The sequence below is a fragment of the Schistocerca nitens genome, chromosome 3, assembly GCF_023898315.1.
Source record: "Schistocerca nitens isolate TAMUIC-IGC-003100 chromosome 3, iqSchNite1.1, whole genome shotgun sequence".
NCBI classification, from domain to species: domain Eukaryota; kingdom Metazoa; phylum Arthropoda; class Insecta; order Orthoptera; family Acrididae; genus Schistocerca; species Schistocerca nitens.
The window spans coordinates 179,413,315-179,432,617 of NC_064616.1; the positions used below are offsets into that span (position 1 = coordinate 179,413,315).

The 19,303-nt window shown below is 41.7% G+C and overlaps 1 protein-coding gene across 1 annotated transcript in view; it reads left to right on the top strand.

The window, feature by feature from the left end:
* Positions 1-19,303, top strand: part of LOC126249135 (uncharacterized) — a 109,864-nt gene that overhangs the window by 42,354 nt on the left and 48,207 nt on the right. The window contains exon 4 of the mRNA XM_049950788.1: positions 10,198-10,408. Coding sequence (XP_049806745.1) covers positions 10,198-10,408 — 211 coding nt within the window. The remainder of the gene's footprint in view (positions 1-10,197; positions 10,409-19,303) is intronic.

Genomic DNA, 19,303 nt, shown 5'->3' on the forward strand with positions numbered 1-19,303 from the left:
TAGTAACTAGCTCTAGTTCAATTGATCCATGTGCTTCATCAGTTGCCTCTTTCATAGTGACATTTGGGGTACGATACCTTATTACCTATAGATATTTCTCCTTGGTAGGGACTTCTATCACATTTTGTAAACTATGTTTGATACTGTAGCCACAATAGTTTCACATGGTAATTCTGCTTCTGCATTACTCATGTTGTCAGTGCTTACTGGATCACGTAATTTTCCACTTGATTCATCCTTAATGACTCTGACAGTTCTTGTTATGTAGCAATGCCCCTGGTCACCATTTACTGATCGTTCTGTTAATGGCAAAATACTTCTGTGGCACTTCAGTATCTTCACATTGATATACAGGATTTTCTTCACTTAAAGCTTCTGGGCTGATAGACCATGGTCGATGTATAAAACTCTCCCCTGACATTTCGTCTCTGACTGTGGGGGACGTCCTCTGGGGTAAAGCAGTGAATGGCATTTCGCCGCTTTACCTCAGAGTAGGTCTTCCACAATCAGATATGAAATGCAATGGTCAAGTTTTATACATCGACCACAGCTCAGATGTTTTAAGAGAAGACAATACTGGCCATGAAAGCCTACTTTGTATGATCATACAGAATTTTTCCTGTCTCTGGGGGGATGTGCTCACTTTGTCAAATTTGACTCCCTGTTCTGCATTCATAGGTAGCACATCCTTATGAGAGCCAGAAACCAGTTGTGATAAGAAAAGAAATTTACAACTGAAGCGGTATTTTCAACATCTGACAAATTAACATTGACTAGGAATGTTATACTTAGGTCACCACTCTGTTTGCGCATGACCTCAGTGGCGCTGAGATTGCTTTGAGTCTGCCTCTTAAAGATCCCATTGAAGCCGTAATCAATATGACCAAATTGGATTTCTTTTTGCTACATTGCTGTGAGCATGGTTAACTGAAGCCGCTGTGACCGAGCGGTTCTAGGCGCTTCAGTCTGGAACCACGCGACCACTACATTCGCAGGTTCGAATCCTGCCTCGAGCATGGATGTGTGTGTGTCCTTAGGTTAGTTAGGTTTAAGTAGTTATAAATTCTAGGGGACTGATGATCTCAGATTTTAAGTCCCATAGTGCTCAGAGCCATTTGAGCCATGGTTAACTGATGGGAAATCCAACCCTAGTTTATCTTCGTAGTGTTCCTCTATGCTCCTTATCAGTTGCATTTTGGCCTCATATTCATCTCTACCTACTCTCAAGAAACTAACACCTTTTAATGGTACAGTCCGGCTGCTTACAGCTTCTTTCCTTAACTACATGGCACCACATCGGAGAAATTTGGGCCCTATATCAATTAGAAAATGGACGTTTTGTCCACTGTAAATTGTGCTAACAAGCAGATCTTGGAAACTGTCTTCTGTGTAGATCACAGTAACAACCTACCTCTTCTTGGGGGCAGCAGCAGTGGTGACCCTTCCATTCCCTCTCTCGTTTAACATATCCCTGGCATTCCTTTCTCTAAAACTCCTTATTGTGTAGCCTCTCCCTCCACAAATGAAACATCAAATCTCCTTCTTGTGAGTATTTGTAGCCTGTTGCATGTTTACATGTTAACTGGTTCCTGTGCAAGCTTAGAACACACAATAATCTGGTTTATGGCCCATTTGAGGTCTCTGTAGCTCTTTCACAGATCAAACTGTCATTTGCACGGCTTCTTCAAGTGCCTCATAATGTGTTAATCTGACTGCACAATTGATTTTGCACTGTAGCCTCTTCAAAAATGTATCTAATGGCCTTTGTCCTGCTTTAAACAATTTTGCTTCATGGTATGGATGGCGTTTATAGTGGGAGACAGGAGGGAAGGGGTGAAGAGAGCAAAGTGCCCACATGTGGTCAGTTCATCAGTGCATCTGGTTGTGGCTAGGTGGCCACTTGTCAAAATATTTTATACTGAATTCTGGTCGCTCACCCATGAACTATTTTATCTGACTGAATGACAGTGAGTACACCTCCATATACCTTTTCTCTAATTTAACCATCATTGTATTTGTGGGCTGGATTATGGAGGGTGTAATTTTGTTTTACTCATATTGGAACACAGGTTCCCAGAATGAGATTAAGACTCAGATTCACCACTCCTTTCCTGTAGCCCTTGCCATTGTAGACCTTGTCATGCCTAGATTTGTGTGTCATTTCAACCTTTAATCCTTCTGTGCTGAAACCCCCTATAAATGACTGTGCCTGATTGACCATGTACTCAAACAATATCTGCTCTGTTCACTATCATCATAATTTTTACACAGGATATTGATCATTTCAAAGCCTCCTTGCACTTATAAAGCTATTCTTACCTTGTAATGTCTTCTAATATAACTGCCATCTGTGAAGTTTCAAAGGCTTTCATATTATCTATAATCTTACTGGCACAGATCATGAACAGTTATGTCCAAATTGCATTTACTTGAAGTGTGCCAAATGCTATTATCACATGTATCGGTGCTCACTCACTAAAAATAATGAACCAGTTTCTGTTTGCTAGGGAGTGCTAAATTCAGTCACATACCTGTTATGTTACCTCATAACCATTTCTTCTGTGTAGTAGGTAAAAATGCAGAATTGTACTGCTAAAGCAGTGTGTGGCTTTCTCAAAGTATGTGGAATGCTCCATTCTGGTCCAAAGATGCAGTTCTTCCACATATTGGATACAAAATCTTATGAAGGAAAAGGTACATTGGCTGCAGACTTGGAGGAAGCTGGTTCAAATCAAAATGGTTCAGTAAAATAGTCATCACCATTATTTGGTCATCAAGGATGGATAGGTGGTGATGCAGAGTTCCTGATCCTGATACTTTGTGCCAATGTCCTCATGTAAATTCTTAGTCAGTTCAGTCTCTTGTAAGTCAAAGTACTGGATTCCTCCTCCTCCTCCACCACCACCACCACCACCACCACCACCACCACCACCACTTCTTCTTACAGGTTTTGATGAAACCACAGAAAGCTGGAAAATTATTTCCACAATTTTAAGGTGTACTGCCAGGTAAATAGTGTCAATGAGCCTGGAGATAGGTGCTTTTTGCTGCCTAGTAGCAGTAGCTCCTAAGTTAATGTAGAAATTGGACTCTGAAGACACAATAATTGGTGACCAACAATCTGTTAGACAAATCCATATCTTTGCTCCCCAAATTATCAATACTAACAGGCAATACCTGCTCACCATTTACCTCATATATGCGAATAATACTCCTGACCACAAAAACGCCACACTTTATCTAACTCATAATTATCTCCAAGTAGCTCAGCCCCCACACAACATGTTTACAGACAGCACTGATCCTATGCCCACCCATAGCTGATTCCCTGTACATTGTGGTACTTTATCATGCAAACTGATTCTTGGTGTCTTGTATGCAGCTTAATTAGTTCATTTTTCATGAGACATGAACCTCATGGCAATATGTCACTTACAGGTTTTTCCCATATGGAACAAGGTTTCACAGAGTTCTATGCATTGTCCAAGGTCAATTTTGGCACTGAGCTGATACAAATAATTTAACCATAGTATTGCACAGTAACCATCACCTATGCAGGGCAGAACTTCCATACAATCTTGGAAATGTTTTGCTTCCACCTCAAAATTTAATATTGTTGTACCTAGTGAATGAACATCATTACCAGTTGGTCAACATAATCTGTACCATGCAGGGTTTAACTGCCTCAATCCCCTGATAATCCAAACTTGGCAGAGATGTGTGCCTAAAAATTTGTTCCCCCTGTCATCCACTATACCAGTGAAGCAAAATTTCACTTCAATATACGTTTCTAATAAGTTAAAATTCACTGGGAGCACCATCTGGTGGATCCTGGGACACCCACTGTCATTTAATGGGTGGTTATTCCCATTTTCCCCATTCCTCTTATGCCATTTACTTCCCTACAGTCCCATTCTCATCATTAAATGCCTGAATGACCATAGTGGTAACATTTTATATTACATGTGTTAACTTGAGTTCATGACAGGAGAAACAGCTTTTTCCACTATTTCTTCTAAAGTTGTTGCTGTGTCTAATGGCTCCAGCAAAGTCCCTTGAAAATTCCATGGGTATTTTCATGATACTTTGATTGACAGTCCCTATAAAAATGTTCCCCATATCCTCTGCTCTGCTTCTTTCAGGAGGACCTTATTGCTGTTGACACTGTCCATTAATGCAAAGGCATTAACATTGATATTATTTATTCTATCTATAAGCTTACAATGGATTTGCCCTGTATCTCTGACATGCTATCTAACTGCTTGAGATAGTACTCATAGTTACTCTGTTTTCTGTATCATTGTATGAAACTACTTCTCAGCAAGTCAAACCTCTGAGTATTTCTGAGGCCATCATGATAAAGTACAAACATTTTCACATCCCCTGTTAAATGTAATTTGGCCATTTGCAACAGTTGTTCATCTGTCCAACAACCCAGCTTCACAGCTGTCAACAGGTTATCCACAAATGCTGTTACATCCCCTCTACCTTGCTTGAAAAAGGATCAACTAGGCTAGCAGTAGTAGCATCTAGGACAGGTACTAAGAAACTGCATGAGGCTCTGTCCTTCTTCAAAGTATCTGTCTATGCAAGTCTGGATTATCTGCTCTCATCTGAGCTACCTGATCTAAAGAAAGGCTGAACCACTTCCTGAGAAGTATCAATGTGTGCCTTTAATACACTAATTGTAAAACCTCTGACAATTGGACAAACATGTGGATAGTTAACCTCAACATTACTGTAACAATTCTTGATAAAATTCAAATTCTCTATCCTTTATCTGACCATCCTGATTTAGGTATCCCATGATTTCCCTAGATCAGTTCATGCAAATGCCAGGATGGTTCCTTTGAAAGGACATAGCTGATTTCCTCTCCCATCCTTCCCTAATCTGAGCTTGTGCCCCATCTCGAATGACCTCATTGTAGATGGGACATTAAACACTAATCTCCTCCTCCTCCTCCTACAAATGTCCACAGCTTGTGGTCTCACGGTCACATTCTCGCTTCCCGAGCATGGGATCCTGGGTTCGATTCCCAGTGGGGTCAGGGATTTCCACCTGCCTCGAAATGACTGGGTGGGTGTGTTGTCATCATTATTTCATCCTCATTCATGAAAGTGGCGAGATTGGGATGAGCGAAGGTTGGGAATTTGTACATTCACTGATAACCATGCAGTTGAGTGCCCCACAAACCAGTAACCACCACCACCACCACCACCACCACCCCAATTCTCTGCCTACATATTAACTATGTGCACTCATTGCACTCCCTGGCTTAATCCCTAAATCTTCTATAAGTGAAGCACATTACAGGGCTCAACTGAGTACTGGGGAAACTATGCCCCAATAAATTACATTACATTACATTACATGCATCTAACAGGACACATTCTGTCCTAAGTATCCCTAAAATTCCCTCTGTATTTGTTGAAGTCTATGCCCTCATTAACCTTCAAAAATTTAATCAGGTTTACCTGCCATTGCACATATTTGAAGGTATAGCAGTGTTTCTACATGACTCACTGTGATGTTTGTTGACCTACAATCATGTTTGTTGTAACTTCTGGTACCAGTTGTTATCGTCAATGTGGTCCAAGCAATATTGACCCTATAATATGTCAGAATGATGCAGGAGAATGTACCTGCTGCTCAGGCAACCAATGAACCATTTCCTTGGCAATTGTGGAATAATAAATTCAATAGTAAAAAAATTAATTATTCAGCAGAATTCATATAGCCAATTTAAATAGAATCCCAGAGGTGTGCAGTGACTCTGGGTGATGGTACTTGCCCAGCAGAGCATGCAGTAATGTGAGGCAGTAACAAGGATGTAAAGCAGGAAATCAGTCACAGAAAGGAGCAGTGTCAGCACCTCAATAAGTGGACAACTGTGTCAAATGCCAGGCCTCAATAAGTGGACAACTGTGTCAAATGCCAGACACTTAGTGGCAGCCAACACAGGTGTGGGCCAGTCATGCTACAGGGTGTAGATGCAGCAATGAGGTAGCAGCTTGCAGTTGCTCATGTGCAGGATACGTCCAAGTTTGGATTGGGAACCAAGGATGTCTTGGAGGTGCCCAGGAGTTGGTAGATGTCAGCCTTACATAGGCCCCAGTTGGAAGGTACAAGTTTAGACCCTGGCAGCTTCAGGACCAGTGGATAGTGGAGGTGACTGCTAGTTGTAGATAAAACTCAATGACCCACACTGGGTCAGTGGCTGGCATGAAGGCATTCACATTTTAGGCAGCAGTTGACAACACATACTGCACGGCTGGAGCGGCCATTATTTATACTTGCTTGCCCCAGTGTTATGAAATTGTGCCACTTCGTCATGTACAGGGTCATGGTGCAAGCATCAGGGACTGGAGTTTGGTAAGCATACTCCTCACCAGTGCTGGAGCAGAGGCTTTTCTCATGCCAACTCAGCAACTTCCCAGCACTGACAGCAGAATCTGGAAGGCAGTTTGCAATCTTGCCAGGCTGAAGATCATGGATAAGGAGCTATCTTGGGAAGGTGGTAGCATAACAATATCTTCTTTATGTCCTCCTCAAACTGTATGGGGTGGAACACAGTGAAACATACAGTTGCAGACTTTAGAATTCTGAAATCAGGTTGTCATAGTTGCACAGTAACATGTCAAATTGGGGAGAGGACGACTATTTTGTCTCAGCTCTAGGCTGTTAAAAGCTGATTATACCTAATAATTTGAGAGTTGCTTAGGCAGGTTTTAAGGCTGGCTGTGTTATGATTATCAGGGCAACCCATAGAAAGTAGCTTTCAAAATGTATTATGTAAATCGTTAAGTATTCCAGCTGAGATTTAAAAAAGCTATGGCAGGAAAATAATGTAATAAATCCAACAACATGGTCAGATGTGAAAGTTTGTATGCAAACAGTGTTTTAAATGGCATCTAAGCTAATAAATGTGTTTAAAATTTATTCTCCATTTTGATGGCTGTTGTTGTTGACATTCAACAAGGTTTTCTCTGTCGGCCTGATTTCCTTTCTTTGTGAGATTTTTAACATTCAGTCCCAACTTAATGTTATTGGTATTTTAATCTATATATATAAAAGAAAGTCGTGTTAGTTACACTATTTATAACTCAAGAACGGCTGGACCAATTTGGATGAAAATTGGTGGAGAGGTAGCTTAGAACCAGGAGACGGATGTAGGTTACTTTTTATACCATTCAACTGCTATAAAACGTGGTATAACAAAAACGCATCTGGCATGGAATTACAAAACGCAAATGACAGCTAAACGTCTATGGTTAAGTTCCAATATATATCATTAATTAAATATTTAAAGAAATAATTTGTATTTTCTTTGAATCATCAGTAACAATTCTGCGACCAAGATGATCAAATATTTCTTGACAAAGCCGTAATCCAAGAAGGATACAAAACATTGCGAATGAAAGGACTGTTAGCGGCTAAGAATAAAGATGTAGATGACCTAAACTACATAATTCAGAATGAGATCATTAGTAAAATGCATTCATTCAAATCTATTGACTGTGTAACAAATGAAGATGAAGCCACCAACTATCCAATTGAATTTTTAAACTTCTTGGATGTGCCTGGCTTACCACCGCATTATTTACGCCTAAAAGTTGGCGTCATAATTATCATGCTTCGAAACATAAACCAATCAAAACTGTGCAACAGTATGCATTTGGTGGTAAGTAAATTGATGAACAGTGTTATTTATGTGATGATACTCAAAAGAAAATTTGAAGGTGAGGAAGTTCTCATTCAGAGGATCCCGATGATCCAAACCGATATGCCATTTGAGTTTAAGAGAGTTCAATTTCTGATCCATCTTGCATTTGCCATGACCATTAACAAATCACAAGGCCAATCCTTGAAATTTTGTGGTTTAAATCTGGAATATCCATGTTTTTCACATGGTCAATTATATGTGGCATGTTCACGGGTCAGAAGACCATCTGCGTTGTTTGTTCTTGCGCCTGACAATAAAACAAAAAATGTTGTGTATCACAAGGTACTTAATTGAAGAATGGAAGCTATGCACCAAAAAACATAAAGAATAAAGAATCATTAAAATACTTAATTTTTTTATTTGTATTTCCTAATAAAAAATTGAACTTAACATCTAAAATCTGATTATTTATTGGCTTTAAGGCAGAACAGAGTTCACCATGTCAGCTAGTAAAAATATATGTACTGTATATTTTCTAGCTTCATTTCACTTCTTGTTGCATAAATGAGATTTGATCCAGTGTCAATATATTAATAGTATAAAAATGTTTACTTCGTATGTGCTGACAAATAATCCTGTCTTTTAGATGTCTAAGTAATCTAAGTTTCAAAAAAAATCTATAAAGTTCATAACTGTCATTCATTTAAGATAAAATAAAACTTTGTATCCTGCCACTTCTTATTTCTGAGACATTCATTAAAAGTTCTAAAATTCACATCATGATTAAATAGTTGGGTTTCTGCCAGTTATTTGCATCTTCTCTGCACCAGACAGCACCTGAAGAAGACTGTGAGTCATGCAGTTGAAATGTCGTGCAGCAAAGATGCAAATAACTGGCAGAAACCCAACTAGTCAACATGACAATACCTCACTAGAAAAGCCTGAAGAATTACTCACATAATGAGTTACACCAAAAGTGGTGATTTTAGTGTCTTGTCCACTCCTAGATAAGTTTCTGTGGATGCCTATGCCTTGGGCACTGTTAGCATTTAGGAATCAACTGTCTTTCAAACACAATTAATTCTGATACTTGTCAATCACATTTGTAATAGTACGCCTGTTGATGGTGACATTTGTTTTACTTATGTGAAACAAAATTCACGACAAAATGCAGCATTTCATCTTTCATTTTATAATTGTATATTTTGGTCTCTCTCTCTCTCTCTCTCTCTCTCTCTCTCTCTCTCTCTCTCTCTCTCTCTCTCTCTCTCTACCTACCTAAACTTGAAATTAAGTGGGAAGTAATTGTATTCTCGCACTTCCCTGCCATGCTGCAAGATTTGATAACTGACAGTTGATTGCATGGCACATAGTTTTTATTGTTTGTCAAACATATTGAAGATCTCTCAACAATCTTATGACTCTTTAGACTTTCCTGGAAAATCTATGGAATGTCCAACTATCAAGTCTGATCGACCATCTTGTAATAAATTACACAAGAAGTCTAGTGTAGCTGCTCAATATCATCAGGTGACTGCTGCTGTTTACTACTGCAAGTGTCAGCTTCTGCCATCCACTATGTGTTTGTATTTTTGTGGAGGTCGTATTCAGAAATGTAGATACAAGTCCTAGAACAGTACAAGCAAATGCCAACAGCATGTCCAGAGCTGCAACTGAGCTGTGGCCTTCTGCTGCACACTCAGCAACTGATGCTGGTGTTGCAGATGCTGCAAGCCATTACTGTGGTGAGGTGTCAAATCTAAGTTGATATTTAGATGTTCCCTCCACTGCAGTGATATGGTGCTATCACTGGAAATTCTTGTTTTCCTTGTTTAGAACAGGGTTCCAGGCTGTACACTATTGGAATCCTGCAGTGCTGTGGGAATACATTTGGTCACCTACACTGCAGAGTTCCTCGCTGTTTCTAGAGCTGCCTAGCTATAAGTAAAATGATTTTGTGGAGTTGCAAGGAACTTACAAAATGGAATCACCTGTCAATTCTACTGGGGGTATGAGCACTGATTGTCTCTTGGAATCTTTCTGAATGCAGTTAGGTGACTGCAAAACAGTAATCATTATTGACATGTTTAAATTTGCCTCATGGGTTAAAGCAAGGCTGGAATCTCTTATGTAGACTGCTTTTTTAAAATGTTAGCAGCACAGAGTTGATCCTGGTCTGCCAATAACTTTTTAGCTAATCTTTAGAATGGTATCTCACACAATGTATCTCACATCCCAAGAGCATATGGATTGTGGCCATGGTTGCAAAAACTACTTCATGTGGCAACCACAATATCTCCAGGGACATAATTTATGGAACATATAAATAAGCTTAATCCTTTCTACCTCCAGTATTATAATTATTTCCATAATTGTGATTCTGGAAACAAATATACAATTACTCAGGCTTGCAATGCTCAGCAATTAGAATCTTAGAATTCAGTGAGAAATTTTCCTTCAGATATGTTTAATTTAATGTAAAGGAATTAGTTTTGAAATGCTATAACCAAAAATATTTCTTTTTTTTGTACAGTCATATGCATGGCATCCATGGGATTCATCACTGATTGTAACAGCAGGTATCACAGGTGAAGGTGACTTGTATCTTTGCAACATTGAAAAAGTCAGTATTGTAGCAAAATATACAGCTGGAGATGGATGTCTATCAAAGGTTATAGCCTTAACTTGGAGTCCTGTTACTGCTGAACTTGTAGTGAGCATGCAAGTAAATCGTAACTCAAATGGTGAGACAATGGCATTTATTTTTCTCAAAGTTTAGTGTTCTGTTGCTCTAGTGAATGATTTGATAATTTGATAATTTGTAACATTGATCTGGGAAACCTTATTTTGTACAACAGGTGTGTATCAAGGTACTGTCCTTGGCATTAAAAAGCATAAAAGTCTCAGGCTTTCAGAGCCATAGGGTTCTCAGTCTGGAGTCAGAACAGAATAGAGAAGCACAGTAAAACTCAACTTTGTAAAAAGTTCCTTCCTTCCATCTTTTATTTCCCAATAAGGTGACCACTTAAGCCAAGAATTAAGCTTTCCAAAGTTACATTTGATTTTGTTTCCAATTTCATTTTATGTAGCCTAAAATTTCAACTACCTTCTTCTGCTTTTAGTGTCTATACTTCCTACTTTTGAGTCCAGATCAGAATATTACCTTACCTGCTATTTCATATTAAAAAACTAGCTGATGGTAGATGACTTGCAGTTCCTATTTTGCATATTGTGGCTCCTGGTGAGGACCTAGATCTCGCCAGACCCTCAGACAAAATGGATATAGACTGTTCAGGCAATAAGTTGGTGGCAGCAGGTGAACCTTAGACATAAACTGCCTCTTCGAATGCCTTCCCAGGCTCATGACGACATCATCCTCCAGTGGAATTGCGGCAGTTTTTTCCACTGCCTGGCTGAGCTACGGCAACTGTTAAGCTTTACACCTGTTTCTGCATTGCCCTCCAGGAAACCTGGTTCCTGGGACTGCAGACCCCTGCCCTCCACAGCTGTAAGGGATATTACAGGAACCATAGTGACCATAATAGAGTGTCAGGTGGAGTTTGCGTTTATGCCCTAAACTCAGTCTGTAGTGAAACTGTGCCCGTTCAAACCCCTCTTGAATCTGTGGCTCTTAGAAAACGGACAATGCAGGAAATAACTGTCTGCAATGTATACCTTCCTCCACATGGTGCAGTACACCTGAATGTGTTAGCTGCACTGACTGATCAACTTAAACCTTTCCTACTTTTGGGAGATTTTCACATGCATAACCCCTTGTGGGGTGGCACTGCTTACTGGTCAAGGCAGAGATGTCAAATCTTTACTGTCTCAGTTCAACCTCTTAAATATTTGGCCATTGATTTATTAATTTGCAGCCCAGGACTTCTCCCATCTATCCATTGGTGAGCACATGATGCTCTGTGTGGTAGTGACCACTTCCCCATCTTCTTGTCTCTGCCCCGGCATCAGGCCCATGGACACCTGCCCAGATAGGCTTTTGACAAGGCAGACTGGGAAACTTAAACCTCTGCTGTCACCGCTGAATCTCCCCCACACGGTAACATGGATGTGATGGTTGAGTGGGTGACAACAACAATAGTTTCTGCGGCAGAAAACACAATCCTTCACTCTTTAGGGTGCCTCCAACAAAAGGCAGTCCCTTGGTGGTCACCGGAAGTCGCTGAAGCAATTAAGGAGCATTGGCGAGCTCTACAGTGGCATAAACAGCACCCTTCCCTGGAGCACCTCACAGCCTTTAAACAGCTCCATGCCTGCGTTCGCCAACTGATCAAATGACGGAAGCAGGTGTTGGGAGAGATAAGTCTCAACCATTGGGTGCCATACTTCACTTTCCCAAGTCTGGGCAAAGAACAAACCAGTTTTCGGGTACCAGATCCAAACAGGTGTTCCTGGTGTTAACATAAATGGCGTGTTATCTACTGACGCAAATGCAATTGCCGAGCACTATGCTTGAGCCTCTGCGTCGAAGAACTAACCCCCCACACCCCAGCCTTTCGCACTCTCAAATGGCAGCTGGAAGGGAATGTCCTCTCGTCCACTACACGCCACAGTGAATCTTATAACACCCCATTTGGTCCTGGAGTCATGTGGCCTACTGGCTCCATGTCAGTGTGGCTTCTGCCAGGGTCACTCTACCACTAATAATCTTGTGTCCCTCGAGTCTGCCATCCGAACAGCCTTTTCCAGATGCCAACACCTCGTTGCCGTCTTTTTTGATTCATGAAAAGCATATGACACGACACAACCTGGTGACATCATACCTTGCCACATTATACGAGTGGGGTCTCCAAGGCCTGCTCCTGATCTTCATCCAGAATTTCCTGTCACTTTGTACTTTCCATGTCCAAGTTCGTGCCTCCCATAATTCCCTCCCCCCCCCCTCCCCCACCCCCCATATCCAGGAGAATGGGGTCCCACAGGGCTCTGTATTGAGTGTCTCTCTATTTTTAGTGGCCATTAATGATCTATCAGCAGCTGTAGGGCCGTCCGTCTCACCCTCTCCATATGCAGACGACATCTGCATTTTGTACTGCTCCACCAGTACTGGTGTTGCTGAGGGACACCTACAGGGAGCCATCCACAAGGTGCAATCATGAGCTCAAGGCCACAGTTTCCAGTTTTCGGCCGCAAAGTCATGTGTTATGCACTTCTGTCTTTACCTTGATGATGATCCACTCACTGTAGTGGAAACATGTCGATGCTTAGGACTGATTTTCGACGCCTGATTCACTGATTCACTTGGCTCCCTCACCTTCGCCAGCTTAAGCGGAAGTGCTGGCAGCACCTCAGTGCCATCCGCTGCCTGAGCAACACCAACTGGGGTGCAGATTGCTCTACACTGCTGCAGGTCTGCAGAGCCCTTGTTCAACCCCACATTGACTATGGGAGTCTGCTTTATGGTTTGGCAGCACCCTCAGCATTGCATTTACTCGACCCAGTGCACCACTGTGGCATTCGCCTAGTGACAGGAGCTTTCAGGACGAGTCTGGTGACCAGCGTCCTGGTGGAGGCCAGAGTCCCTCCATTGCAGGTTAGGTGTACACAAATGCTGGCCAGTTATGTTTCACATGTTCATAGTTCTCCTGCACATCTGAATCGCCGTCTCCTTTTCCCACCCATGGCTGTTCGTCTCCCACATCGGCAGCCCAGGTCAGAGCTTCAAATTGCAGTTTGTGTCTGATCCCTTCTTTCCAAACTGGAGTCCTTGCCTTTACCACCTATACTTCAGGTCCATTCAAGTAAACCTCCATGGTGTACAGCTAGGCTGCGGCTTTGCCTGGACCTTTCACATGGCCCTAAGGACTCAGTTAACCCTGCGACTCTCTGCTGTCACTTCCTCTCGATTCTCGACTTGTACCGGGGCCATGAAGTGCTTTACACTGATGGCTCGATGGCTGATGGTCACGTTGGCTTTGCCTATGTTCATGGAGGACATACTGAATAGCACTCCTTGCTGATGGCTGCAGTGCTTTCACTGCAGATCTGGCGGCCATATTTAGTGCTCTTGAGCACATCTGCTCATTCCCAGCTGAGTCATTTCTCCTGTGTACTGACTCCTTGAGCAGCCTACAAGCTGTCGACCAGTGGTACCCTCATCATCCTTTGGTAGCGACCATCTAAGAGTCCATCTGTGTCCTGGAACGGCCCAGTCATTCTGTGGTGTCTGTCTGGACCCCAAGTCACATCTGTATACCAGGCAACAAACTTGTTGACAGGCTCGCAAGCAGGCTATGCAGAAACCACTTACGGAGATTGGCTTCTCTGCAACTGACCTGTGTTCAGTACTATGGACAAGGTTTTGTGGCTATTGCATAACCTTGGTACACACAACAAACTGCATGTCATCAAGAAGACTACGAATGTGTGGAAGATCTCCTCGCAGGCCTCTCGCAGGGACTCTGTTGTTCTCTGTTGGCTCTGCGTTGGCCACACTTGGGTGACACATGGCTACCTCCTGCACCGTGATGACCCGCCTCAGTGTCGGTGCGGTTCCTGGCTGACAGTGACCCATATCTTGGTAAGCTGTCCTCCTTTGGCTGCCCTAAGATGGACTCTTCAGTTACTGGACTTCTTGCCACTAATTTTAGCTGACAATGCCTCATCAACATAATTTAGTTTTATGTTTTATACATGGTGATGAATTTTATCGTTCTATATAAGTTTTAGCGCATGTCCCTTGTCCCTTCGTGGTCTTCACTCTAATGCTTTTAGGCTGGATGTTTTAATGTATCACAGAGTGGCTGGCTTTTCCTTTTATTCTTGTGGTCGGCCAGCCACAGTCAAATGCTCACTTGCTTTTATCCCTTATACCTGTTTCTTTGCTTCTCTCAGTGATTTTCTTTTCCTGTTTTGTCCATTGTAGTGTTGGTTGTCCTCCTTTCTTTCTTCTGGTTCTTTCTTTCTCCTGTTATTGTGCTGTGCATCTCCTTTCTATTCTTCTTTCTCTTGTGTAATCATTTTACCATGAACAAGGGACCAATGACCTTGCAGTTTGGTCGCTTCCACCCCGCCCCCCCCCCCCCTCCCTCTTTTAAATCAACCTACCATTCCCAGTTATTTTGCTACCCAAATAACAACAATCATCTATGGTACTTCTCCTTTCTCATTTCCTAATCCAACTGGCTTAGCATCCACTGGTTAATTAAAGTACATTCCATTAGCCTTGTTTTACTTCTCCAAATATTCATTTTATGACCTCTTTTGGAGACACTACACATTCATTAAAACTGCTCCTCATAGTCGTTTGTTATCTCTAACTGGATTAGTGTCATTGGCAAATCTCAGTTTTGTTTCTTCTTCCAGAATCTTAATTCCCTTTTCAAATCTCATTTTGCATTACTTCACTGCTTGCCCATTGTGCAGACTGAGTAACATTGGGGACAGTCTGTAACCTTGTTTTACTCCCTACTTAACTACTACTTACTTGTCATGTCCTTTGACACTTATAACTACAGTCTGTTTTCTATACAAATTGCATATAACTTTTGCTTCATATACAGGGTATAAATAACTGTTCACAGTGTACCATAGTGGTGTAGAGGAAGTAGAGACAACCAATGTGATACCAAACAGTCATGGTTTATCAATCTGGGAAAGTACCTAATATCGACCTACAAAAACTACCTAAGCTAAAAGTTACATTTATAATTTTATTTAAACTTAATGCCCACAAGCACAGTAGTTTCATAGTAAAAGACAAAACAAAATGATGTAACTGTTAATTTTATGCTTTTGAAACACACAAAATTGTAAAGAAAAATTTACACCAATGTCAATTTTTTTTTACAATCTGTAAATGCATGAGTGAGCCATTGGCATAAGAGCTCAGTCAATGAAGAGAAAGGGTTGAATATAGGCAATAATTTATGTAGTCACAAACCTTTGTGCAGTAGTAGGAGGGATTGCCATGAACAATGTACTACGATCCTGACTGGTGAGGACTGAAAGTGGAAGTGTGTGTGAGTTTGAAGGTCACATTTGTACTTCTCTCTTCAATGATTCAAAAAACTGTGGCCTCTAGTGAAAATGTATCCCAGTATAAAATTAAGCTATGTCAAATTTCCTACAAAAAAGGTTCTATTTATTTTCCCCATGTTAATAGTTTGTGTGAAAATCTCGCAGGACACACAGGATCTGTAGCTTAGGTGGTTTTTGTAGGCCAGTTTGCAGTAATTCCCTGACTTGGTAGACCCCAAGTGTCCTGTGTCATACTGTTCATCTCGACTCCCTCTACAGCACTGTAGTACACCATAAACAGTCATGGTTTACAAGCTATATTTTTCTCCTGCTACCTCCACAATTTCGAAGCATGTGTTCCAGGAAACACTACCAAAAGCATTTAAAAATGCTGCGAGTTTAGGTTTGCCTTTCTTCTGAAATAAGTGAATAAGACCAGTATTTCTTCATGTTCCTATTTCTCTTCAGAACCCAAAACTTATATTCCCCGAGGTTGGCCTCCACCAGTTTTTTTTTTTTTTATTCATCTGTAAGTAACTTTTCAGTATTTTTCAGTTGTGAATTGTTACACGGACAACTCTCCAAATGGAATAGATTTGTTACTGGTGGCTCTCCCAAGGATCTCGATAATTGTGAATGCCATCTACTTCCAGGTGCCTTGTTTCAAGTGATATCATTCAGTGTCCTGTCAAATTCTGCTCACAATACACATCTCATCTACATTTACTTTTTTCTGCCCTTTCTATAATATCGTCCAAAAGTTCATTTACCTTGAATAACTCTTCTATATATTCCTTCTGCCTTTTAGCCTTCCCTTCTTTGTTCACCATTTGTCACTTGAGCTTTTAGTATTTATAAAGAAGCTTCTTTTCTTGAAAAGTCTCTCTAATTTTCCTATAGGTAGCATCTATATTTCCCATAGTTGACATGCTTCTACTGCTTTGCATTTATATTTTAGCCATTCGTGCTATGTTATTTTTGCAGTTTCTGTTGCTCAGTATATATATGTTGCCTAATGCTCTCTTTGAATCTCTCAAGAAACTCTTCTTTAAATTTATGCAGCCTCTTCCTGCTTAATATGCAACCTTTATGCAATTTCTCATGTTCCAATTCAACATTTGCCAACAGCAACATGGGAAACCCTTCTTGCAAGTCTTGATTCAGCAGACAGGCTGCTTTCCCAACTCATGGAGAGAGGCAATTTGGATACCTCTCCACAAACCAGGAAAGGGCCACAAATGTCCCAGTAGTTATCAGAGTGCCACCTTAACGAGCTGTGGGGGAAAGACCCTGGAGCAAATGGTTAACTGTCATTTGGTCTGGTTGTTAGAGACCAAGCAAGTAAGTCGTCAGTATGTGTGGATTTTGAAGATTTCGGTCCACTATCGACAACCTGACCTTGCTAGAGGCAGCTGTTATACAGGCTTTTGTATGTGAAAATTACTTTCTTGACATAGTCTTTGACATCAGTAAGGTGTATAATGCTACTTGGAGACAGTATTCTAGACAACTCTATCAGTGAGGCTTTTGTGGTCACCACCTGTTCTTCATACAGTCTTTCCTGCGTAAGTGGTTTTGTAGGTTACGAATTGGTGACAGGCTGTCAGATCATTTTGGGCAGGAGAATGATGATGTCCCTCAGGGCAGTGTTTTAAGTATTACCCTCTTTGCCATAGCCATAAACAGTATCACATCTGTGATAAGGAGTCCTGTACAGTGCTCCTTCTTTGTAGACAATTTTGCAGTTTTCTTTACCTCCTTCAGCGTTGCAACAGTGACTCATCAGTTGCAGTACAGAGGCTAGGGGACTTACATATCAGGTACACCATTCTACATTTTAAAGACTCTGTAAGGTTTCTGGGTCTCATTTTTTTACTCCAAATTGTCACTGCTAGCACACCAGAGAGACGTGAAAGCCAGAACCCAGAAGGAACTGCATTTCATAAAGTGCCACAGCCAAGGTCTTCAGGAGCAATCAGGGCATGTACAGTTTCATAGGCCTTTTGTGCATTCACAGCTACACTATGGGTTTAGAACGTATGGATGAGCAAGGGCTTCTTACTGATCGTTGACACTATCCATTATATATCATTATAAGAACGTTGACACTATCCACAACAATGGGCTTAGGCCGGCCACGCTTGCTTACTGGACAGTTATCTACCAAGTCTCTGTGCTGAGGCTGAGGAATCATCACTCACAATCCAGTGGCAGTTCCTCGTGGTGCATCAGACATGTACATTCCTTGCAGCTCTGAATTCACCTGCATACCAAATAGTTGCTTGCCTGCCTCTGGGTTGTATTTTCTCAAATTGTCCATGAGCAGTAAGGCTATTTTGGATCTGCATGCAGTGTGTAGTGGTGTCACTGAGTGTGGAGCAAGTTCAATCCCAAATCCAGGGTTTCAACTGCCAGCCATCCTGATTATTGCACAAGCCCAAATTAATTTTAGATTTATTGCAGTAGAGGAGATGTTGTGCTCCTGTATATATTTTAAATACAGTATTTTGTGACAGTTTAACTGAACACCACAACTCTGCAGCTGTCTTTACAGATGGATTTAAACAGGGTGATACCATTGGTTCCTTTATTGTTTTCCCTGATCACACCCTTCAAGATCTGACTGCTTCAAGACTTCACTGTCTATTACCCTGAATTATATGTGATATTGTGGGCAGTGGAGCAGATGAGACGTGCTTATAGTGCTAAATTCTTTGTCCTCTCTGATTCTCTGAGTGCCCTTCATTCTCTACAATGTTTTACCCAGAAGATAAGGTAGTCCAGAATGTCCAGGTGGTCCTTCTCCAACTACAAAGCCTGGGAAAAGAGGTGTCTTTTACTGGGTATTGCAGGATGCAGAAGGGCAGACACAGCAGCCAAGGAAGTGTGTGGCAATCCTCAGTCAATTCAGTGTGCCATCCCCATGCAATGCTAACACCTCATTGTGAGGTACAGAGCTATGCAGCAATGGGAAGACGTATTTCCATAAGTGGCAGGTAACAATTGCATCTGCTGCCATGGCATACCTCCTTCCAGTCACAAAGCTGGGATGTGGTCCTCCTTAGTCGTCTCTGAACAGGCCACAGCCCTATGATGTATGTCTTCTTGCCCTGTTTGAGAGGCTACTATTGTACACTACACTCCTGGAAATTGAAATAAGAACACCGTGAATTCATTGTCCCAGGAAGGGGAAACTTTATTGACACATTCCTGGGGTCAGATATATCACATGATCACACTGACAGAACCACAGGCACATAGACACAGGCAACAGAGCATGCACAATGTCGGCACTAGTACAGTGTATATCCACCTTTCGCAGCAATGCAGGCTGCTATTCTCCCATGGAGACGATCGTAGAGATGCTGGATGTAGTCCTGTGGAACGGCTTGCCATGCCATTTCCACCTGGCACCTCAGTTGGACCAGCGTTCGTGCTGGACGTGCAGACCGCGTGAGACGACGCTTCATCCAGTCCCAAACACGCTCAATGGGGGACAGATCCGGAGATCTTGCTGGCCAGGGTAGTTGACTTACACCTTCTAGAGCACGTTGGGTGGCACGGGATACATGCGGACGTGCATTGTCCTGTTGGAACAGCAAGTTCCCTTGCCGGTCTAGGAATGGTAGAACGATGGGTTCGATGACGGTTTGGATGTACCG